Source organism: Coturnix japonica, chromosome 2 (genome assembly GCF_054131305.1).
Source record: "Coturnix japonica strain WE chromosome 2, WE-NBRP24, whole genome shotgun sequence".
Taxonomy (NCBI): domain Eukaryota; kingdom Metazoa; phylum Chordata; class Aves; order Galliformes; family Phasianidae; genus Coturnix; species Coturnix japonica.
Genome location: NC_140664.1, coordinates 1477183 through 1502214, shown reverse-complemented (window position 1 = coordinate 1502214; position 25032 = coordinate 1477183). Strand labels below are relative to the sequence as shown.

Here is a 25032-nt window from a genome sequence, read left to right as displayed (position 1 = left end):
TGATGGGACCTGTATCTTCCATGCCCAGCAGCTGAGCCGGAGGGTGTCCTGCCTCACTTGCTTACAATTTCATGAGGATGCTGGTTGAGCTCCCTTGTGTTCTGCTGCAAAAAGAACAAGCGTGAAAGGTGCACTTCCACCTTGAGCTCATCCACTGTTCTTTTGGAGGTACTGGGGTAGAACTAAGAAAAGCTCAGCCTTAAAAGGCTCAGAAGCCCCCTAGATTCTGAATCATTTCAAAATACCATTACAAAATTCCAATACCATTTCAAAATACAGATATCATTTGAAAATACCGATATCATTTCAAAATACCAGTATCATTTCAAACATATTTGCACCATACTGGGCCCTTCACAGAGAGCTTTTCATACTCCTTCCCCTTCACCTAAGGCAGCAAGGACTTTCTCATTTTTTAGCTTGTTTCCCTTTGCTTTGCTGTTAACTCCCCTTTCTTAGCTAGAAAGTGAAGTGAAGCTATCCACAGTTCTCAGGTCCAGATGTATCTGTTACCATGATCCAGTTGGATCTGTGAGGACTTTATTCTCAGGAGATTTGTGCAGGTTTTGCTAAGTGAATTGAAGTGATTTGTACCTTTAAAAGACTGCATCTCTCTCTTGGTTACGGTTAATCTTTAATCCGGCATCTTCATCTTTGCCTGCAGCACCTTAATTTGGCTTCTTGATTTAATTTCTTTTACCGTCTGCTACCTCCTCCTATTCCCAGCCCCTCTGTCATCTGCCTGATTTATTTTTCTTTGTCTCTTTATCCACTAGCCCTGCACTCAGCCATTAAAATGTTCTGATATTTAGGCTTCTAAGAAGCAGCGTATCCTGGGGCTATGTGTTTGTGGCCAGAGAGCCATCCTGGCTCTGGGGCATCCTGTACAATTTGAGTCAGAGCTGGAGCCTCAGCAGCACTATTTGTTGCTGGTTTGCAAGGTGCTGTGTACAGGTAGACAACACATGTGCCTGCTGCCCTGTCATTTCCAGGGTCTGGGTGTGAGCAGCCATGGGATGATGGCCGTGTACATCTTCCCATTCTTGCCTAGCATCCTTTTGCTCACTTGTACTGTGACTGAGGATTTGGGGTGAGCTTTGAGTTCCTTTGAGCTCCGTTTGTGTCATCTGTATAGAAGTCAAGAAGCATTTGAACTATACTCTCAAATCCAGGGTTTGAATTTGGGGTGGTCCGTTGTGGAACAAGGACCTGGATTTAATGATCCTTGTGGATCTCTCCCAACTAAGGCTATCCTATGATTCTATTATAAATGCTGAGCAGTAAGCAGGACAAAGATTCTGTTTCTGAGACATCCTGACCATATGTGGATGGGATGGCGTATCTCTTGCCAGGTGTTTTGTATTGCTTTTACTCCATTTAAACTGAAGGTATTTATACATACTTAACTAGCCAAAGGGAGTGTTTCCAGCTTGTTAACTGCTGGCTGCAATGTCTTACAATTATTTTGGCATCTGGCAGTCTCAAAAAGGATTTACTACCTTGTTTCTCCATTTTTGCTAAGCCTCCTTTCCTCTGAGACTTGAGCATGGGACCATGGTGTCTGGGAGTATGTGCACTTTAATGCACCTGGTTCCTCTAAGGATTTCCCCTGAAATGCTTTCAGTACATATGACAAGGCTGCTGCTTATCGCTTGGTGTGCTGCATCTGATTCTTCCTAGCATAATGGGACTGACTGCATAACCAGCCGCAAGTCTTTAATGTGATGAGCTTTCCATGGTAATTGAGAAATTATAGCTGGAAAGCTGATATGAAAGCTGAGAGAGTAAGCTGAACACTTTGGAGTCTAACTGGAACATACACTACACATGTTTGGTAATTCAGACAATTACAGAAGGAACATACTGGTGGATGACAACCCAGTCAGTCTTAGACACTGTTTTTGTTTTGCAAGACCTGCCAAAGCTTTTTAAGCAGGCTCTGAGCAACCTGATATAACTGTAGATGTCCTTTGTTTCAGAGGAGTTGGACTAGATGATCTTTGAATGTACCTTCCAACTCAAACAATGCTATGATTGTATCCTTTCACAGCGCCTTGTGTTTTCACCTTTGTCCAGAGACAATCAGAATGCATAATACACAGTTGCTCTGATACTCTGGTGTAGCAGGAGAGCTCAAATGGGACAACTTTGCTCAAAAATAAGGTTAGGAGGTATGGCCAGGGCTTGTAGCTTTCGATAGCAATAGTGAGTATACGAGCACAGGCCAAAGTCTTGGGGGGATAAATCATTGATCTAGTGTAGAAAGTAGTCCAAGGTCATCTTGTGCAGTTACTGGCAGGTGAGCCGACCTGATGAAGCCAAAGCTTGCAGAGTAGCAAAATCTGAAAATGATTTTTCTTCTTTCCTAAAGCCATGAAGTCATGGGATTATAGGGAACTGTAGGCTTTTCTGTTTCTATTTCACACAGTTCTGTAGAGGAGTTGGAAAATGTCATCCTTTTAAAGGAGAAAATCCACAAGACCAAAAGATTTCAAATATGCTACATTAAAAACACCCTCATGATACTTCAAGCCACATTCCTAATGTGAGTTTTCCTGTGATACAGTGGAAGGGATCTGATGTGCTGTTTACTAAGCAATCTCTTGAACTGGGGTCAGGAATGAATACTTCCTCGGGTTTGATCAGCAGGAGCTTATTGAACTCGGCAACATGAATACTGTGGCACCTGACAGGGATTTTCACTTTTGTTTAAAGAACAAAGACACTGGCAGTGTACTTGGTTTCTTCATTTCCTCTTTATTGTAGTCCACGGTATTGACCTTGATGAACTGAAGTTACATCAGGAATGATTCAGGTAGTAATCATAGAATCATAGAAGAGCTTAGGTTGGAAGGGACCTCAAGGATCATCAAGCTCCAACCCCACGTAATGACAGGGAGTGGACTCAGTGTTTAAGTTCCCCTCTCCCATCCTACCCATCCACGTCTACAGAGAAGGGTCTTTGCAAAAAAAAATCATAGAATCAAAGAATCATTTGAGTTAGAAGAGACTTTCAGAGGTCACCTAGTCTTCATCCAGCCTGACACTAAATGTCTCAGGGATGGGTGCATCCACCACCTCTGGGCAACCTATTCTATGCCTTACCACTCTTATTATAAAAAATGTCTTCCTTATGTCCAATCTAAATCTCCCTTCTTTTAGTTCGAAACCATTTCCCCTTGTCGTATCACAACAGATCCTATGAAAGAGTCAGAATCCTTCTTTCTTATAGCCCCCTTTTAGCTGTTCATGATACACATTTCAACTGTGAAACGTGATGTCTGCCTTTCAGTCCTTCTGGAGCTGTGGAGCAGGAATGTGAAGGGAGAGAGTGTTCATTAATTATCAGCCACATGCTCTGGATTTTAAATGGCAGTCCAAAGCCCAGGAGGCGACTGATGTTGGGAAGTGCAGAGCTTCCTCTCCAGTGGGATGGTGTGGCCTTCTGATGAGAGTCATTACAGCTCAGCATCAGCTGTATTTATGGTGCCTGAAAAGATTATCTCCAGATAATCTTTCGGCTATTTAGCCAGCCATATGCTTTATTTCAATGATAATATGTATTTCTTTGTGCGTTTTAACATTGTTTATGTTAATTAAGGTTTCAGACTGGATGCCGCATATGGACTGTTTCATTTTTTTTCTGTGGCTAATTTGTAGATAGTAAGTAACCCTATCCCCTGCAAAATGTTCCAATTCAGTTAGCCGTGATTATGAATTCACAGCTGGGAGAAGGCCTTGCTTTTAACCTCCTTGCAAATTTCTCTTCCTGTCCCTCCCTCCCTCTCCAATAAAAAGAAAAGGACCTGAAGAAAATCTCAAAGATTGCTTGTCTCCCGTAGGTCCTAAATCCTTTCTTAAATCGTTGCTCTCTTCATTTTGCTTGTGTCAATTCTGAAGTAAATCAGCTGAAACCACCTGGAGTTAAGGGCCTTTGGAAAAAAATAAATTAATATTTCTACTCTGGTTTAATTTTCCTTATATCAAGCAACTGGATCAATAGTAGTTCCTTCCTTCCTTCCTTCCTTCCTTCCTTCCTTCCTTCCTTCCTTCCTTCCTTCCTTCCTTCCTTCCTTCCTTCCTTCCTTCCTTCCTTCCTTCCTTCCTTCCTTCCTTCCTTCCTTCCTTCCTTCCTTCCTTCCTTCCTTCCTTCCTTCCTTCCTTCCTTCCTTCCTTCCTTCCTTCCTTCCTTCCTTCCTTCCTTCCTTCCTTCCTTCCTTCCTTCCTTCCTTCCTTCCTTCCTTCCTTCCTTCCTTCCTTCCTTCCTTCCTTCCCTCCTTCCCTCCTTCCCTCCTTCCCTCCTTCCCTCCTTCCCTCCTTCCCTCCTTCCCTCCTTCCCTCCTTCCCTCCTTCCCTCCTTCCCTCCTTCCCTCCTTCCCTCCCTCCTTCCCTCCTTCCCTCCTTCCCTCCTTCCTTCCTTCCTTCCTTCCTTCCTTCCTTCCTTCCTTCCTTCCTTCCTTCCTTCCTTCCTTCCTTCCTTCCTTCCTTCCTTCCTTCCTTCCTTCCTTCCTTCCTTCCTTCCTTCCTTCCTTCCTTCCTTCCTTCCTTCCTTCCTTCCTTCCTTCCTTCCTTCCTTCCTTCCTTCCTTCCTTCCTTCCTTCCTTCCTTCCCTCCTTGCCTCCTTGCCTCCCTGCCTCCCTGCCTCCCTGCCTCCCTGCCTCCCTGCCTGCCTCCCTGCCTCCCTGCCTCCCTGCCTCCCTGCCTCCCTGCCTTCCTGCCTTCCTGCCTTCCTGCCTTGCCTTCCTGCCTTCCTGCCTTGCCTTCCTGCCTTCCTCCCTCCCTCCTTCTCTCCCTCCTTCTCTCCCTCCCTTCCTCCCTCCCTTTCCGGTTCTGGTGCCCCATTTAGTGGATGGAAACCATGCCAACATTAGCATGGGTGGAACTAGGTGCTCCTTCCTCCCTTCCTCCCTTCTTCCCTTCCTCCCTTCCTCCCTCCCTCCCTTCCTCCCTTCCTCCCTCCCTCCCTCCCTTCCTCCCTTCTTCCCTTCCTCCCTTCCATCCCAAGCCATTCTATGATTCTAATAGGACACTTGATTTCTTTGAAATGAATGCAGGAAAATGCTGGGTAAGCAGGTATTGTGTTGGAGCTTCAGTTTTCAGACAGATTGCTGTGTTGTCCTTAGGACGGTTACACAGACATAACTGAAGGGGTAAAGCATTCTAATTTCAGAAACATGTTTTTTTCCAGGAGGGTAGGTTCTACTCCAGCAAAACTGGACTAACTTGTGTGTTGTAGCCCATGTTTTGCTTGAAGTTTAATTTATTTCTGCTTTTACTTATGGGGTGTGAGACTTCTTACAACTCATTTAGCAGCCCATGTATATGTATATATATGTGTGTGTGTGTATAGAGGTATATACAGACATATATATCTTACTTGTCTTTTAAAGAAGAAAAGGTACAAAGCTTTTCATGTCCCTTCTTCCTGGAATCCATCCACTTTGTAATCCAGCCCTGAGGTCCTGCAGAAACTATGACTAAGATACAGTCGCTGCAGCAAAATGATTGTACATTCTTGTCCCAAGCTATTGTACAGAGCCAAAGTGTTTGAAAGGCGCTCTGGGGCAGCTTTTGGCTGGAAATGAAAATTGCTTTTGGGAATCCCACAAAAAGGATTAGCTTTGACTTCATCTCTGGTTCTCCAAATTAATAATCTGCCAGCTGGATCCATGCCAAGCACTTGCATGACCTGCTTGGTTATCAGGGGGGAAATAGCCCATGTGAGGCAGGAAGTAATAGAGAATCACAGTAGCACTGAGGTTGGAAGAAACCTCTGGAGGTCCTTTATATTATTTATGTTTTAAATATATCCCCTATTTCTGAAGCTTCTTTCTGTTCCATTCCTCTTCCCATAACGAAGGCTCTTCATTTGTGCAAATTCCTATTCAGAAAAATTGATTCTATTTAAGAATGTCCTTAAGCACGTGCTTAGCTACTGTTTTAAATCTACAAGACGGGGCTTAATTGCTTTTTCCCATCAAGTGCTCAAATAACGTTCATAGCCATGTTGTAACATATGGTGAAACATTTCTTGTAGAACATCACTGGAATTACACAGGAAGTAAATATGACCATAGACATAAGAGACAGAACAAACTCATCAGGTTTCTTGCTAACCTTCCCACTACGATGTTTTTTTTTTCGCCAGTCTGGTTTGGGGATTTCTACAGTTCCTCTTTGACTGGCTCGTAATCAGTCTGACTATACCATTCTCTAATATTCTGCCCACATTTTCCCTTTAGTACAATTCCTCTTTCTTTCCTCTCCTCTTGAGACTGCCTGGAAATAATTCTGCTTCCTTATTAGTGTACCTGGATTCAATATTTGTGAATAACTCAAATCCCTCTCCTTCCCTTTGCTACTGAGCTATGAGTAGGGGTTTTCCATTACAAGCCCTGTGTACTTTTCTGCAGAATAAAAGGTTTTGCTGAGAAAATAAAGGCTCAGTGTTGATCTACAGATGAAACCTGTACACAAAGGCTCTCAAATGCAAACACACACATGAACTCCCTTTAACGACCTGTTCATTACAATCCTGTTTTCTCCTCCTGCTTTTAATCAGGATTGTAATGAAGGTGTTTTGCAGGCAGCTATAGTATCTCCTTGAACAGATCCCAGTGAAACAACCTTTGTAGCACAAAATCCAGTGATCAAACCACTTAAGATTTGAAATCTGCCTTGAACTATGAGGCTTTTGCTAATATTTGTCAGCTGATCCTACACACTCTTGTCTGGACAGAACTCTGTCTGAATCCCAAAAGAAGAAAACTCCTTCAGGCATTATTTCCTGGACTACGGAGAGATCCCATTAGTACCCCTTGGTGGCATTCAATATGCCAACCATAGCAAATCTTGATGAACAGTCTCAGTCATTCGGTAGCCATGATTGGACTAGATGATCCTCGTGGTCATTTCCAACCTTAATGATTCTATGATTCTATGACTGGAACACTCCAAAATCACACAGTTGTCATTATGCATGTGATTTCAGTACAGGATTTTGAAGCCTTCCAGTTGCAACTAAATAATGTACTTTCAGGATTTTGATGGTGACTATATGTGCCTTAGAGTTGTCAAAGTTGGAAAAGACCACAAAGATCTTGTCTCCAGCCATCAACCCATCACCACCATGCCCACTAAACCTTATCTCTCAGTGCCACATTTACGCATGTCTTGATCATCCCCTGTGCTGGTGACTCACCACTTCTCTGGGCAAACTGTTCCAATGCATTATACCTCTTTCTGAGAAGAGTACTTTCCTACATGGGAGTTTTCCTGAATTTCTATTCCCATATGGATTAGAAATTTCTTTCAAAATAAAGAAGCTAGGCTGATGAAGGTTCATAATATCATCACCCCACTAGGATTACAGTAATAGTGGCACCTTGCATGGATGCCATAAGTGAAGTGTTCACTAGGTCTTTAGATTAGGTAACCTTTTGCTCTTGTGATGATACAATGTCCAAGAAGCCCGTTGATCAGCATTCTGAAGACTGTGCCTTCCTTTTGCCATGTCATGGCATGTACACAGTGAAAATAGGATGGTGATACTCCTAGCATGTTCTCCTAACAGCAAATAAGTTTCCCCAGCCCATCTCTGAGCTACATCCCTAATGGGCATGAAGGTGTTCATATCAAAAGGACTGCAAGACTAAGAAAAGTGGTAATAAGACAGATTCACAAAGTGGAAGAGAAAAAAATTACAAAAATCAAGTGGATGGATGCAATATCTCTTTGGATCACCCAGCACTTGATTTTTGGTAAAAATCAATTAATAATCACAGGTAGTAATGATGGCTGGATTCATTTTCTATTAAATGGTATAGCTGGATTTATTTGGAGACGATTTACACCAAGTTTCTGACTCAGCATGTCCCGCAGAACTCATCATTTATGTGATTTATAGTAAAGTGAGAAAACTACATGGCTTTGATCCAACTGATTTCTTTGAATGCAATGGGATAAATAAGCAGGCATCAGAACAGATCTTACAAGAACAAAGGGCTGTTAGTGTATGTGTTGATTTCTTTTTCATTTGCTTATTGTTGGCTGTTTTTGTTGCGTTGTTGTTTAATATTTTTCTTGGCCTGGATGTCATTGTGTGCTCTCCCTGGGCATCAAGAAATGAAGATCAGACCATGCCAAATGTGGCTTTGGCTTTGGACAGACTTTATTTCAATACTGCACTCATTGCTGCGCTGTCAGCTTTACTGCCACAAGAATGTGAGACTGGGCACAGCATCTAGGGAGAGTTATTTGTTTTCTGATACCTTCCCTGGGGTTTCCCATTTTAGTAGACTTTCTGATTACTTTTGCTTTGTTTTCTTTGCCTTTTTGGATGAGGTTACTTTTGTTGATGCGTGCCCCAGATCTGTCCTACTCTACTCTGAAAGCTGGTAAATGAGCAAATCTGGGTTTGGGGATTGAAAGCGATGTAAAGGCAATTGTATGCACACTTTTTAGAGTCTCAAGTTGTTTGGGGCGTGGGGTGTATGTTTGTGTCAATGTACACATATTCGGTGCTTTGAGAATGATAGCTTTAAATGCATCTATCTGTCGTGGAGGACTGTTTAAATGGAAAAGTTTACAGATAATTAGGAGCCCTTTGAAGAACCATCAATGGAAAACAAATCACCTCAGCTTTAAGAAACACACATAAGCAAAACAAACAAAATAGGGGGGAAAAAAAGAGAGCGAAGAGAAACAAGCCAATAACTACAAAAACAGCAGTCTGTTTTAGAGGAAAAGTAAAAACTGTTGTAAGGATAGGGAGAAAGGACAAATTGATAGCAAGCAGTACAAATTAAAAGCCTTGGGGAGATAAGAGGGGGAAAAAAGTAGGTATTTTATTGTTCAGAATTGTTAAAGTGAGTAAAAAGGAAAATTTAGTGTATACTAAACCAAAATAAATTCTAATGGTAATGGTCTGCTACTAGTTCAAAATGACAGATTTATTTATAATAATGCAGAAATTTCAATAAATGTCTATATTCTATAACTGGAAGAGAGCCTAGTTACTTAATCCACAACCCAAGCTAATGAAATACTTTTCATTACACCAGCTGCTAGAAACAATGCCATACATCATCTAATAAAGGAAGACATTTTTAAGAGATACAAGACTGAGTAATTTTGCATGCAAGAGTTTTAAAAGAACAGGGTAAGTCTAATTGGAGATCATTGTTCTTCACTAAGATTAGAAGTTCCCTAAGTATGGAGAGAACCCTATGTCTTTGTTCCAGAGCCATCAGCCTCACATCTGTCTTAGGCACAATAACTCACCATCTGATAGAGCATCCAAAAATGGGGGGATTGCGGGTAACTCCATGATTATAATTGAATAATACCATACTCCTTAAAGCAGAGGCATTAGTAGCAATCAACTTATGGAAAACAGATTTTGTCAAGCTAAATTAATACTTCATATGAGGGTACATAACTGCTTGATAAAGCCTCAGCATTTGTCATTAGTTTTACACGTCATAAATAAAGCACTTTTCTTGGTGACAGTGAATAAACAGAACAACTGGTTAGCACAGTTCTTGGAAATAAAAGTGATGCATATGGAGGAGAATGCAGAAGTTATATTCCCTGTGAGATCAGCCTAGGATCAGCCAGTCCCTTCCAAGGGAGTAGGTGAAGCGATGGAGAGCTGTTGGAGAGGGTCCAGAGGAAACCCACAAAGATGCTCAGAGGACTGGAGCACCTCTCCTACGAAGACAGGTTGAGTAAGTTGGGCTTGTTTAGCCTGGAAGGCTCCAGGGATAAGGCACAAAGGCCTTCCAGTATTTGAAGGGAGCTTATAAGAAGGAGAGGGAATGACTTGGTATGTGGTCAGAAGATGCACGGAAGAAATCAAAAGTTAATATTTGATCCTGACAAACCCCAAGACACAGTGTAAATTGGCACAGGGTGGAGCTGACTATCCAGGAAAGACAGATCCCATCAGCTGGATGGACAAGTGATAGAATTCAGGCATTTAGAAAAGATTGCACAGGTGGAAGGAAAACTGTTTCAACTGTATGTTATTGCTAGAATCATAGAATCACTAAGATTGGAAAGACTACTAAGATCATTTAGTCCAACCATCAACCCATCACCACCATGCCCACTAAACCATGTCCCTTGGCATCAAATATCCACCTATTTTGAACACCTTCAGGGATGAGGACTCCACCACCTCTCTGGGGAACCTGTTCCAATGCCTGGACACTCCATCTGAGAAGAAACTTTTCCTAATATCCAGCTTGAACCTTTCCTGGTGCAACTTAATGCCATTACCTCTTGTCTTACCAAGGATAACTCCTACAAGCAAAAGTAGTATGGCTTCCCCCCGACCCCCACTCCCCCCCCCCTTTTTTTTTTTCACTTTAGTTCAAAAAGATGATAATTCAGGCACAGTGTTAGGTGTTAAATTGGATCCAAGTAGATACACACAACAAAATCATCATCACTGTGCACTGATGCTCTGTTACCCTGCTCGTAGCCAGCCTCTCTTTGCTTTCAGCCTTCTTCTTGATGGGATTGGGTGGGTATTTTCTCTCGTTGGGAGACGAATGGGTCGGTGTGTGCATGGAGATGAGTTTTGGGGGAAAAGAAAAACAAAAAACTCAGCAACTCACGCCAGGTCTGCTGGAGTCAGCATCACGAAGTTCAGGCCATCTGTGATACACCTAAGGCAGCTGAGCAGCTTGGCTCCATCTGGAGCTGCCTTCGGCTTGCTGCTAGCGTTCTTACTGAGTTCCCCTCCTCTGGAGATAGTCAGATGTGGAGGGAGGACATCTTACACCCATGCTCTTCCAATGAAGGCATATGGCCCTTTTGCTCTGCCTCCTTGTTGAAGGATGCTGTTACAAAGCAGGGGTATTATCCCTTAAGTGTCTTTCCATCTCTCCTCACCCCTAGTCTGCTGAAAACACTGTGAAGATATCCCAAACCCCTTTCCTAAAACCAGGGAGGAAGGCTTTTGAGTCCCCCCTGGTTGTGTGGAGCTGTGAAAGGCTTGGGGTGAAGGGAGTGCATGCAGGGGATAAGATGGAATTATGGGTCAGTGAGATGTATATGGTGTGTTGAACAGGGCTATAGGGTTCTGCAACCCTATGTCAGATAACAGGGGATAGGAATGTACGGGTATGGGATATATGGGGCACAGCCATAGCGTTAGGGAGGTGCATATGGGTTATGTAAGATGTGGACATAAGGTTAGGGAGGTATGCGCGGGATGTGTAGTATAGGTCTGTAGGGTTAGGAAAGTGTATATATGATGTATAGGTTAGGCAAACATATATGGGATATGTGGTTCAAGGCTATAGGATCAGAGAAATATGTATGGGTTGTGTAGTATGGGGCTGTGGGGTCAAGGATATATGTGTGGGTTGTGTAGTACAAGGATATAGGGGCAGGGAGGTGTCTGTGAGTTGCATAGTACAGGGCTGTAGGGTTAAAGAGGTGTATGTAGGACATTGTATAGGGCTACAGGGTTAGAGATGTGTGTATGGGGTATGTGGTATAAGGCTATAGGATTAGGGAGATGTGTATGGTTTGTGTAGGACATGGCTATAAACTTAGAGAGGCATATGTGGTCTGCATAGAACAGAGCTGTAGGGTTATTTATCCATGTGTGGAATCAGTGGGATAGATTTATGATTCTATGATCTCAATATGGAGTGTGTGGAAAGGGTTATAAGGTTCTGCATATATATATATATGGGATTTTTGGGTCAGAGCTGTAGGGTTAGTGAGGGGTATATGAGATAGAAGGAACACGGGTATAGGGGTAGGTAAGTGCCTGAGTGTGAAGAGGGGCATTTACATGGTGTGTGTGTGTGAGGGGGTGACAGTGGGGTCAGAGTGGAGTGGGAGACCTGAGGACAGACCAGGACCAGGGCTGGGGTCAAGACCAGGGCCAGGACCAGGTCAGGGTCAGGACTAGGATCATGACGAGGGATAGGACCACAATTAGGAGTAAGTCTGGGACCAGGGTAAGGATCAGAATCAAAACCAGTATACGGATCAGGATTAAGATCAGGATCAGGATGAGAGACAGGATCTGGACCAGGATAAGGCTAAAGATCAGAATAAAGATCAGGGTCAGGATCAGAAACAGGAACAGGATCAGAACCAAGTTTAGCAACAAAGTCAGGACCGGGTCTAGGTGCAAGACCACGTCCAGAAACAAGGTCAGGACCAGGATAGGGCCAGGTCCCGAGCTGAGCTGGGGGTGGGACCACTGTTACACTCAATCCTATAGGGAGGGAGGCAGCGGGGACCGCTTCCCCCCTCCCCCCCACGGCATCGTGCCCGCTCGCCACCCTCCCTGACGACCGCTCTCCTTCTCTCCCTGCTCCGCCGCCCCATTCCCTCCCTCCCTCCCTCCCTGCCTCCATCCAACAGAGCCTCCGCCTCCGCCTCCCTGCCCGGCGCCTGGTCCTGGCGCGGCTGCCGAACGGTCCCGCTCGACGCCTCCCGGACTAAATGCCTCTGTGACAAGCTCTCCTCCTTCGCCATCTTAGCCCAGCTCAGCCCCGACATGGTGAGTCCCTCCGGTCACCCGCGGAAAGGGGGGACGATGAAGAAGGGAGGGGTTGCTGGGCGGGAGAAGGGAAAGAGCAGGGGGACGAGAAAATAGAAGAAATGGGAAGGCACAAACCCAAGCCCAAGTGGTGCTGGTAGCGAGCACCTTTATCCCTGGGGGCTCTACATCTTTACCCCCACCCCACTGCCTTTATTCCCCGTCCGCAGCTTAGGGAGGGAAGGACAGACTGGGGATGCTGCTGCATTGATGTCCCCTTCTTTCCTATTCTTCATTCCTCCAGCGCTGTGTTTTTGGAACGCCGCTAAAGTGTGTATGCCTGGGAGGGGGGTTCCCCCCAGCTCCATCGTCACACGTGTCTTAATTTCGAGCATCATCCCCATCCCACATTCAGGCTTGTTCACCCCTCTGCATCCCCGTCACGTCTCCCATCTTCCCATCTCTTCTTTAGGGCTCTTTTTTGGGGGGAGGAGGAGGAGGAGGAGGAGGGGGGTGATCCCTGCACCAGAACAAAAACGGGGGAGTTGCGGAGGGGGGTGTGCGCGAAGTTTCATCCGCTGTCGGCGCAGCGATGCCGCCGCCTCCGCTGCTGCTGCTCGGACGGAGATTCCTCGAAATGCTCATAGGGTGGCTGCACCCTGATTCAAAGCATGGAGTGGCTTCCAGGGGCACCCAGGGCACTGCCGGGGTGATCAGAAGGGGCTGATCTCCTCCACCTTGTACTTTTTTTTTTTCCCCCTCCTATAATTCATCCTTTTTTTTTTTGGATGCTGTCCCAAGTTGATGGAGAGGAGCTCCCCCTCCTCTCCTTCCACACTCCTCCATCTGCTGGGCACTGGGAGTTACTGGGCCCGGGCAATTATTTACTAATTATGCCTTGCTTGTTAAATGTTGGCTTAATTCAGCAAAAGGGGAGGGGAAAGGAAGAAAGGAAGGGTGGTGTTGGTAAAGGGGAGGGGGGGATCACGTTTTCCAAGATGAAGGTTCGGTTTATTATTAGAAACACTAATGTATTTGGTCCACTAGTTACCATGGAAACAACATCTGCACTGAAGTGGTTTTAAAGACACAGTGTTGGTTGTGTTTGCCCGGACCCCGTGCAGGTCCAGCTACTCCAAGTGGGCTCTTGAGCCCTGTGTAGAGCTGCTCTTTGGGTCCTTTGGAATGAGGCACTGAGCTTCTTATTTCCAAAGCAGTGCTCTGGTTGAAGAAGGTTTGATGGTAGGAGCATGTTCCTGTTTGGAAAGGACCTAGAAAGAGTTCATAGAATCACAGAATTGTGATGATCGGAAAAGATCACTAAGGTCATCTAATCCAACCATCAACCCATCCTCACCATGTCCACAAAATCATGCTCCTCAGTGCCACATTTATACATTACTTGAAAACCTCCAGGGATGGTGACTCCACCACCTCCCCAAGCAGCCTGTTCCAATACCTTGCCACTTTAGCTGAGAAAAAATCTTTCCTAATATCCAACTTGAGTTGGTTGCATTTGATGTCCCTACAACAGTGTTCTTCCATGGGAAGTTGTTCTGCTATCTGAAACGAAGTGCAGAAGGGAAGGAACCGTGTTGGTACAGGAGTGGCACCCAAATTGTACCCAGGTGGCAACCAAGGTGTCCCTGCTGTGCTTGACTGAACCAGCTGGGACCTATATCCTACAGATCTCTGCCCCATACTTCAGCTTGAGGAAGAGAAGGCCCTGGGGAGACCTTGTCGTGGTCTTTCAGTATTTGAAGTGAGCTTATAAGCATTATGGAGAGAGAGTACTTATACAGGTAGGCAGATAGAGAACAAGAGGGAATAGAATTAAACTAGAAGGGTGGAAATTTAGGTTGGATGTTAGGAAGAAATTCTTTATGCAGGGGATGGTGAGGCACTGGAACAGTCTGCCTAGAGAAGTTGTAGATGCCCCATCTCTGGTGGCATTCGAGGCCAGGCAGGTGGGTGACTACTCTTCATGGCAAGGGAGTTGGAGCTCAGTGATCTTTAATGTCTCATCCAGTCTGAGCCATTCTATGATTCTATAGTTCATACATGCCCTTGCAGCACTGCATCCTGCAGCTACAATACTCCAAACTTCACCCTGAGCTTACAGCTGCTTAAACTTTTTGCTTTGGACACTGTGATGACCACAGGGGTGATGGATGGGTGAGCCTTGTCCTGTGCTAGGAGGACACCATGCTGTCATTGCAAACAACTTAGTCCCACTGAAATCTAGAAGGGTTTCTTGATCAGAGGCATCAAGATTTCTGCGGCAGGCATAGTTTTAAGGCAAAGCTTCATATAAGTGAGCCGAGGTGTGAAGCTGAGCAACCAGGGAAGGTCCTCCTCTCATCTATCTTATAGAAATGGGCTGGGAAGCACAGAGAAAGAAGTCTGTGGCTTGGCTAAAGCAGAACTTTCTCTAATGCAGGGCTAACTTTATGTTCACAGAGGGATTGGGGTTTATTAACTAAGCAGCTAGGGGAAAAAAATGTCAATTTGACATGGTCTCATACTACTGTAGCCTCAGATCTTGGAGTTATCTGGGTATCACAAATTGATGTAAGCCCTTTATCATCAGCACAGGCATTTTTGCATCTGAGATTGGACTTGGCTTCAGGAGGATGCAGCTTCCTTCCCTCACACATGTTTTATTGTATCTGCAGCTTACCTCTCTGCTGATCCTTTGGGGTTTGGGTCTGAAATTGCTTCCTCCATCCTCTTTCCAGCTCTTCTGGTTGTTGATTGGGTTGCAGTTTCACAATTTGTTATTCTCAGAGTGGAGTCAGCTTATGTGTTCATGAGTTCTTTGGCTGTGCTTGGAGGAAAGCTGAGACCTGAATTCCCCCTATGTAAGTAAAGTCCAGCATTTGTCAGTGCTACAGAGCACTGCTCACTCTGGTCCTCCTGGTTTCTTGTCCTAGTGTCATTCCGTGCTGCCTGCCTTCCCTAGAGGTGGCATCTCGTCAGTGTTGGTGTCTGCAGTGGTGACATTTATAGTGCAGTTTTTCATGTGCCTTTGGAGCTCTCCAGACAAGAATCTCTGTCCGCCTGTGTCATTAATATTATTTATTGCTGTAAATCTCCCTTCTGGAATCTTTGGCCCTGGCAGTTTGAAATATTTGTAACCCTGCTACGGGCACAGCTTCTTTGCAGTGAAAAGGGGCCTGAAAAGGTTTGTAGTGGATGAGTGTTGCTACCCAGGCGGCCGATTCAGAGCTGCCAAGGATGAAGTTTTCCTGCATGTTGCTTTTGTGACAGGGAAAGGAAGCAGTTTTCCTTGCTTGTGATGGAGTTATGGGCTTGTTCTGAAAGCACTTTTGGAAAGAGACACCCCTAAACTATGATGGAGCTGTTCATACCCAGCCCAAAACTAGACTTTGAGTTCAGCTCTTTCTCTGGGTCTGATTTCCCTTGGATCCCACTATTTCGATTAGACAGAGGCATTTTTTCTTGTTAGTTTGGCTGGATTGCTGTCTGACTGTCACTGGACACTAAAAGCTCTTAAATTAAAGAACAAAGACAAGGTTTTGCTTCTGTCTTTTCATTTTGGTTTTACCTCGTTCCCAGCTTGGTAGAGGAATGGTACTGACGCACTCTGATGCTACACCCACATAATAGCAGTGCTAATGATGAAGGAAGGGAGAGTGATAAGGGCAAAAGGAAATTACACAGCCATATGTTCGATCTACACCTTTGCAAGATGTGATAAGTTTGATGAAGGGTCTTGTGATGGTGTTTTACAATGTTTCCTGGCAATTTGGTGGAGATGGGGAGAATCATAAAATCATTAAGGTTGGAAAAGACCACTGAGATTATGTAGTCCAACCATCAGCCCATCAACAGAGGGAAGGAAAGCAGGAGGCTGAGGATTTGCAAGGGCAGCCTTTCAGTCTTTGGCTGTCTTGTCTGAGTTGGCTTATGTTGTCTCTTCTGCCCACCATGGCTGGTCTTTATGGAGTCAACCAAGTATTAAAGTTGAGCTCTTAGAGAACTGGTAGCGTACAAATTCAAGTACTGAGTTCACTTGGAAATGTGTTGGTGAGATGGTAAGCGTAGCAGTGACATGCAATGTCCCAGCTTGTTGCAATACAAAAAAAAAGAAGTGGATTTTATGCTGTTAGCTTCACTTTGCACAAAGGCAAGGAACATTTTGTGGTATACCTTTTACCTAAGGGGACAACGAGTTCAGAGCTCCTCTCTCGACTCACAACATTTACTTTTTTATCTTTTCCTTTTTCTCTTCTTTTTTTTAAAAAAAAAAACTGAAAACATCCCAATGATGTCTGTGCAGCAGAGGAGAAAAAATCCTTTTTACCCTGGGGAAATAATGAAGCATAGAGAATAGACTCACAGTGTGCATCTTGGCTGGGTCAGAATGGCTGCTCGGAATGGGCTGATGATACTTTTGATGGAAAATTATGGCAGTGTTTCACTTTGATAAGACCAGAGCACTTTATTTGGAGATGAATATTTTAACATTTATATTCTACCATTGTTTATCACCTGAGATTTGGGGTCTGGATAAGAACAAAGACTTTTGCGTGCCTTCGGAATAACCAGCTCTCAAATTCACAGTTATTCAAAGGTTTCCTTAAGAATAATGCTGCTTCTGCTGCAATGTTAACTCTTTGATTGAAGAATTTGAAGGGAAAGTTCTCACTTTTGCTTGGTTTGAGTTCCTAAGGTGTCAAACCGCTCCTGTCATGCACTGTAGGTCTAGTGAAGAGCTCGGTAGGTTGGTGTATCTGTGTGTATATTGGTTAAGCCACAGGACTGAGAGCTTTCCCTGTGCTTGCAGATGAAATCGTGACCTTGGGCTAATCACTTCATTGCTTTCTGCTTCCCTTTCCCCAGCTGCAGCACCCTTGCAGGTGACATCCAAGCCTGCATGCATCCTCATTTGTACGGTGCCCTGAGCCTGAAGGGTGCTATAGAGAAGTCCGAGTGCTGTCATTTCCCCAGCAGAGCATTAGGAACCTCCGCTTGCTCAGCTAACAAGAGCTGTGCCAGGGCAGCGCTGTGAGTGTTTGGATTTCTGAGGTCCAAATCACACATTTGTGCTATTAGCACCTTGTCACCCTGCCCCGCTGCATGTGGAGCGTCTCAGCTGATTGTGCCTCTTCTTAACAGAGCCCTTGAACTGGAAATATTTCCTGAAATTTCCTGATATTGAAATAATGAGAGGCTAACATGACAAGGGGAGATCCAGCTGGGACTACCATCCCTCCCAGGAGAGCTTTGTGCTGACACTGGGGAAGCTTATGGTGCAATTGCTGCTATGTTTACCCAGGGTCCTTCCCCAGTCTGTGGCAGCCACTGGGAGCAAGCTGTGATTCTGCAAATCATAAGCTCCATGCTGCTCTTTCTCTTGCTCAGCAAGGATGCTCTATTTACTAAATATGGTACAATCCCCCTGAGTTTGTCCAAGCGTTGTTAGCATGGAGTGGATGGAGCATGAACCAGCTGGGTTTTCTCCTCCCACTCTCTCATAATACAATTAGGAAAATAGAGAGGATGTGTGATGCCTGTTGGTGGCCCAATGGCCAAGCCAGCATTGTAACAACAGGAACTGAATTATTTTTCAAGTGTGGCCTCCTAACAGAAGGGCTGATTTGTGATCTCACAACATCACTTTTCTGGAAGTCACTTGCTGTGTTTGCTTTGTCAGTGCTGACTCGAAGTCCATCAGCATGCACTGCAGAAAGAATTTGGGCAAACCCTCATTGAGTTTGGAGAGGATATGGAGTCAATGATTTTTGATGGGCTTTGAGAGAAAGAGGAATATTGATAGATCCTGTACGCTGCTGCAGGTGCCAGGATGCAGAGTAATGCTGGCTTTGCTCTTTTGGTGGGAGATATGGATGGAGATTACTATGTGCTGTACACATATAACTGAGGAATCCACAAATAAGTGGTCAGTGTGTGAACAAATGCGAGTAAAGCGACAGAGACAAAGGCTGTAGGAAATCCCTCTCAGTGCTGAGCTTCTAGGAGAGACAACAGCGGAATATATTAAAAGAAGGCAGGTAGCACACAAAGTAATAATAGGAGGATTTGGCTCAGCATATTAAGCAGTCATCCCCACATCCCACCTCCTTCAGCTGTCTGCGGATTCGGCTGTCTGTCTATCCAACGAGCAGTTCAGTCAATATTAACATCTGACAGCTTTTGACTGCTGAGTTGTTTTTTTTTTTACTCCACGCTTGTGGATTCGCTCGGGGCTTTTGCTGGAAATTCCAGGAGGTGGGATTGCTGCAGCTCTCCAAAGCCAGAGAGCTCCGCACAGCCCTGGCAGCGACTCTTCTGCAGGCAAATGCTGCATCACCCTCTGTCTCTTCATCTGAAGGGGACGTGGGAGAGAGGAGCATGATCAAGTGGCTGTGAGCTTAAAACACTGTGGGATTCACTGCTTCAGCGTGAGTAATACCGAGCCTAATTCACCCTTCAGTGTTCAGCTGAGAAGAGCACTGGCATTAACCAGGTGACCCCAGGAGCACAGCATAGCTGAGGTTAGTCCCTTGGCTTCAGCTGAAATTAAAATCTCCCTGTCTGCATCTGGGGCACTGCTTGTCCAGGTGCTCCCGAGGGGTTTGGTGCTCATTTTGAACCTTCAGTGGTTAATGGCTTGTTGCCACGAAGGCAGCTTAGCAAGCATGACAGCTGCCCTATTACCCAGCCATGGCTTACTGCTCCATTAAAAGAGATGTAGATTTAAGTCAGGACACCCGAGTTTTCCCCATTCCCACTTTCCCCTTTGCTAAGGGTTCAAAAAGCAGCTCTCAGTCTCAGCCTGCAATGATTTGAACGATCTAGGGCCAGAATTGTGGGCAAAGTGGGGTAAGCAGTGTCTCTATGCGATGCTCTGTGCTCAGGACTGGTACAGTGTACGAGTGTGGGAGTGATTGTATGTGCCTGTGTATGTGAGAAGGGACAATGTGTCATCCACACCTGTCACTGTACCCTCCGCACCAATGGCAACGAGCAGGGGTGAGTTCTGTGAGAGGGTTTGTGTTGTTTTCTCAAGGTGAAAATGCCGAGGGGTAAGAGGATAATAGCCTTCAAATGGATAGAAAGGAGCTGAGGAAAGGGAGTAATCTGCTTTCTGTGTCTGCTGAGGATTGGACTTGAATTGCAGTGAGAAAGGTTTAATTTAGGCTCAAGGGAAAACCTCCTGGGTGTGGAGAATAGGCAAGCCTCCATCAGGAGAGATGAGCTGGGAGTGGTTTGTATGGCTTTGGGGCAAGTGAATAGGTGAGATGAGCTTGTTAGGTCTTTTCCCTGCCCTTTTGCCTGTAAATCAGGTCTCTTTGTCTGCTGCTTGCTGAGGTGTGACACATTGCTGGAGTGTGGAGAAATGGGTTGGGTGAGTTACAGCATGCATTTGGGATGGTGGGTTAGGGCATGTATTTGGGAAAATCACAGAGCGCATCCGAAATTGGACAGAGTACATCCAGCTTGCCAGCTGATTGTATCCACCTGTAACTCTTGTTCCACTGTTAGTATACATTTATCACATGTGATTTGGACCACCAAGTCGCTTAGGAGGCTTAGTTACAAAGCATGATTTGCATGACTGAGCAATCTGCTCAGTGCTGAATGGGCCGGGAGAGCAAAACCTGGTCCAAAATAGCTTCCAGCTGAAATGCAGGAGAAAAAGCAACACATGGATGCAGGCAGGCGTGGGGGCACATGTAAACAGTACGATGGCTTTAGTTATAGCAGCAAGACTTGGCACGTCTGCCATCATATGCATTGCACCAACTTGGCTTATATAGAGGAGGCTTAAAGAAAGAGCACCGGATAGCTTTCTAGGTGGGCTTTTTGAGTGGGAGGGGAAGAGCTTCTCCCACTGCAGAGTGTAATGTGGGAGACAGCACAAAGGTACTTGTTTGAAAATGGTAAGGAGTGGGTGATGGAGGCTGGTTTCATTGGCTCATTAGGGGTGGGAGTCAGCGCATTAGTGCTAAATGGGATTATTTTCCTTTTCAAAGCCCGTTAAGGACTAAGCAGGTTGTGTTTGAAGTGGGAGATGGTTGAACTGTCAAGCATTTTGCACCTGTCTCTATTGTGCTCCACTGTGCTTTTGCCTGGAAAAGCCTTTTTTAGGTAGTTCTGACGAGCTCCTTCACCACTGATTCCTGTTGTGTTCTGCCTAAAGGCTTAGGTTGCCCTTGAACTGCCATGCAATGAGATGTGGATGTTAAGTCATTATTTTATTTATTTATTTATTTATTTTTGCAACAGATGGCTACTCATTTAAACCAGAATTGAATCTATTTCCAAAACGTTTGTGCCTGATTACTGTTCCTCTCTATGGATAGCCGTACGGACAAATTTATTGGCAATATTTTGATAGTAAAGGCAGTCTTTATGTGAAAATGGTCAATATGCATGGAAAGCCGCTGTCAGATTCTTAATTATGAATATGTGAGCTTGAAAACTCCTGAAAGTTAAGGCTGTCTAAACAGAAAGTCATCATGATGTTGTGTGTGATAATGGTTCTTTGAAACTAAGTCTGTAGGTTGAACCAAAATACTGCTTAGCTACCTGCCCTACCAGCCAGAGGCAAATTCCAGTCAACATACTCCCAAAAGACTTGGAGGACTGATAATGGCTTGGAAATGTGGAATCATAGAATCGTTTGAGTTGGAAGGAACCTCTGAAGTCTATCTAGTCCAACTCCCCTGCAAAGAACAGGGACACCTACATATAGACCAAGTCACTCAGAGCCCCATCCAGCCTGACCTTGAATATCTCCGGGAAAATCTTTGACTAAAAGATTTTTGGTTCAACCTTAGTTTGAATCAGGAACCATTATCAGTGCAGACATCTCCAGTGCTTGAGCAGTGAGAAGTGAGAAGCTCCTCCCTAGTCCTTGCAGGAGAGGAATCACAACTACAAGCAACAATTAAAGGGAATTAATTAAGTTGTTTTAGGGTTGTCTTGTGAAGTCTTTGCAGGAGTGCTTATGCCTCGTGATTTGGATGAAGCTTTTCCTTAAAAATTGGCTTTTAATGGGCAATAGTGGGCAAGAGGATGGCAGGAGTTTGTTCTCTATAGGACCATACCTGGCAGAAGTCTTATTGTAGAAACACAGACTCATAAGTTGGTAAAGGACACACAGGGATCATTGAATTCAAGTCCTGCCTCTACACAGGACCACCCAAACTCTTATGTTCAAGCGCATTGTCTAAATGCTATTTGAGTTCTGGCATCGTGAGGCTTTGATCACCACCCTGGGGAGCCCGTTCCATGCCCACCACCCTCTCTGTGAAGAATCTTTTGCTAATACCCAACCTGACCTCCCCAAATGCAGATCCATGCCACTCCCTTAGATCTTCTAGATTCCTTGTTTCTGCCTGCTATCAGATATTCCCCTGATGTTTTTCTCTCCAGGGCCAAGTTAGGGAGGAAAAGTATTGCCTGATCTGTAGGGAAAACTGCCGGTCTGGCATTACTCACCAGCACGACACTGATGCAGTAAAACAAACAGCGGGTTGTTATGGAATAATTTGGTGAAATGCTGTCACCTGGCATGGAACCAAAATACGGCTTAAAACAGGATAAACACAGTCTGGATTCCCCCCTCATTTTCAATTTCTAGTCTGCCATAGTATTATTTTTTTTTTCTCTTTCTCTCTTTTTTTTTTTTCTTTTTTTGTTTAACATGTGTAAATCTTACACATTTCCCTGCAAGGGGCTGCACTCTACTGCTATGAAGTTAGTCGAGCTGAGGACACAGTAGTGGAAGCAGAACGAGATGAGCAATGCATGGATAGGCATTGTAAATCATTTATCGACTTTGAACTGACTGTCCTCTGTGTAGTACAGAGGAGGAACAATCCAGACTACAGAGAAGCAGTGTAGGAGGCTCATTTTTAATATCTTTCGACAGTGATCATGTGTCCATAATCTAAAATAATACTAGTAATAATGGTAGTATTAATAGTATCAAAGTACAGAACAAAGGCTCTATCACTGCCCTTTAATTGCCTCCGCTGCGTAATTGTTATTACTGTTTCTTGGCTTGTTCCAGCAATGCCCACAGATGGTCCAAGAATGCAGTGGTCTGTGGACATTCCACAAGGTAGTATGGATAAGGCCCTCCTGCTTAGAACCTTGAGCCTGTATGAGCATTAACTATGCCATATCACTTTGTTCCAAGGTAACATGGGCCAGATGCATCCTGGACCATCTTATTTTCAATTACAGATATAACAAGATGATAGGGTTTTGCTGCTTACTGCAGTGCATTTGATGATACTATTGCATACTCTGAATGAAGTTCTATCTGCCTCTGCCTCCTCTCAGAAGAGAGCATGCCCATAAAGGTGTTTGATTATTACCAGCATTTATCATGTGTATGTGTTTGTGAAAAGTGGTTCTATTTTCTCTTCCAACATGTAAAACGTGCTTTAAAGGGAAAGGCTGAAACAGAACGAGTCTTACTGTATGCATAAAAACAAAGATTTAAAAAACAGGTACTCTGGCTAGTTAACAAACAGTTAAACAAAAAACACTCTCCTCTCTCTTCTTCATACCTCCCCGTGTTAATATTGCACAGCAGAGAGAGAGATGCTTGTATTTGCTTGTCCTGATGTAGCTCCAGGAACCCCCGAAGGCATTTACACATATCAAAAATCCAAGCTGAATTAAGCTCTGGAAGAGAGAGGGAGTGTGCTATTATTCTCTTCCATTTACAGGGTTTAAAATAAGCCCCTGAGAAGTTAAGGGCTGTGTTTTCAGTCTGAAGCAGATCGTTTGAGTGGACGTTGAAAAGATTGGCCTATATAATGGAGCTATGCATATACAGTTGACCTGAGCACAAGCTGGGAATAGACCCCATGCTCTTTGCTGGTCATCCCCAAGCTCAGCATGCTGGTTCCCAGTCTGTGGCTTTCAGAGGGGTGCTGAGATTCAGCAGAGGCTCGTTAAGTGGTGGTTTCAATAGTTTTGCAGTGGGAAAAGGGTGGTGAAGGAATAAAACCATGTTTTTTAAATAATTGTAATGGGCTATTTAGTGAAAATCATAGAAATTTAGGATGGTTTGGGTAGGAAAGGACCTAAGATAGTACCTTCCCCTGCCATGGACCTGGGCATCTCACTAGCTTTTGCTGCTCAAGAACCACACAACCTGGCCTTGAACACTTGAGGGATGGGACATCCACAGTTTCTCTAGGCCACCTATTCAAGTGCCTCACCACCTCACTACCCTCATGTCAAAGAGTATATTCCTTGTGTCTAAGAGTCACAGAATCATAGAAGGGTTTGAGTTGGAAGGGACCTCAAAGATCATCTAATTTCAGCTCCCCTGCTGTGGGCACGATTGCCAACCACCAGATCAGGATGCCCAGGTCTGCATTCAACCTGACCTTGAATGCCTCCAGGAGTGAGGAATGCTTAAGAACAGCTGTCTGGGCAGGAGGAGAATAGTTCCTTAGTATTAATAGAGGCACAATCCAGCCCTCCTTGATATCAGGACTTCACATCCTGGACTTGGGAATGCATTATGGTAGTTGAAACAGCAGCAGCAAGCTGACTGCTGTGCTGATGACTGGCAGGTAGATAATGCGCGCTGTTAACTCCCGTAATTCTCCACAAGACTGATGGAAATTATCCTGACAGTTCCTATTAACGAGCGGTTATGTGACCACTCCTCTGCCCTGAGAGCTTTGTCAAGGCTGTTTACCAAATGCAGATTGCCATGTTGTATCTTGAGAGCAGACTCAGTACTGAGTGAAGAGCTAGCAGTTGTTAATAAATAGTAACGCGTTAAGGTATCTCTCTGGGTGATTTTTGTGTACTGCAATTACACAAAATTGCCTCTGAGGCTGGCCAAATTACATAAAAGGAGCCCTCCGTTCCACAAATACATTCCCAATAATGGGCACCTATTAGCTTTGACATGAGAAGATGGTAGTTACGATACGAAGGGAGCAAAATGAGGTACTAATCCTCTGAACTTCTCTCACAATGACATGGGCTGAGCTGGGGAAAATGTTGGAAAAGAAGTTGCAAGGAAATTATTTGTTAATGACACCACTGAGGGATTTTCCTGCAGGGATCTCAAAGCTCTCCTCAGAGGTTGGAAGATACTTTGGTGCCTTCTCAGTGCTCCTCTGCTCTGAATTAAGTGAACGCTGTAGAGCTGCTGATAATTCTGACCCACCAAAAATCTCCTTTCAGTGTGATCCCAGTCTTGCCTTCACTAAATCCTTCCATACTGCCTGTATTTTGGGGTCCTGCTCTTCCTCTCTCCCATCCCTAGAAGAATTTGTATTAGTGTGTATGACACAAGTGGAAATTTCTCCTCTGGTAACACAAGCTGAAATGTCTGTGGGACAGAGAAGATCCACAGTGACCAGTGCAAGAAGTACTTCTGTTTTCATCTCATGTTTTCATCTCATCCTGGAGATGAAAACAGAGCCTCCTATATCTGTAATTTCACCATGGGCCTCATCAGCTGGCATGGACCCCTGCAATTGGATAGCTGGGTGCCCATGCTACTT

At 44.6% G+C, this 25032-nt stretch overlaps 1 protein-coding gene across 4 annotated transcripts in view; it reads left to right on the top strand.

The window, feature by feature from the left end:
• Window positions 1–25032, top strand: part of ADGRB1 (adhesion G protein-coupled receptor B1) — a 263519-nt gene that overhangs the window by 169922 nt on the left and 68565 nt on the right. For all 4 annotated transcript variants that reach the window (XR_014942377.1, XM_032442930.2, XM_015856457.3 and 1 more), the window contains one exon: window positions 12394–12532. Coding sequence is in view for 3 of the 4 variants with exons in the window: in XM_032442930.2 (XP_032298821.1) it covers window positions 12394–12532 (139 nt within the window). In the remaining variant the exon portion in view is untranslated. The remainder of the gene's footprint in view (window positions 1–12393; window positions 12533–25032) is intronic.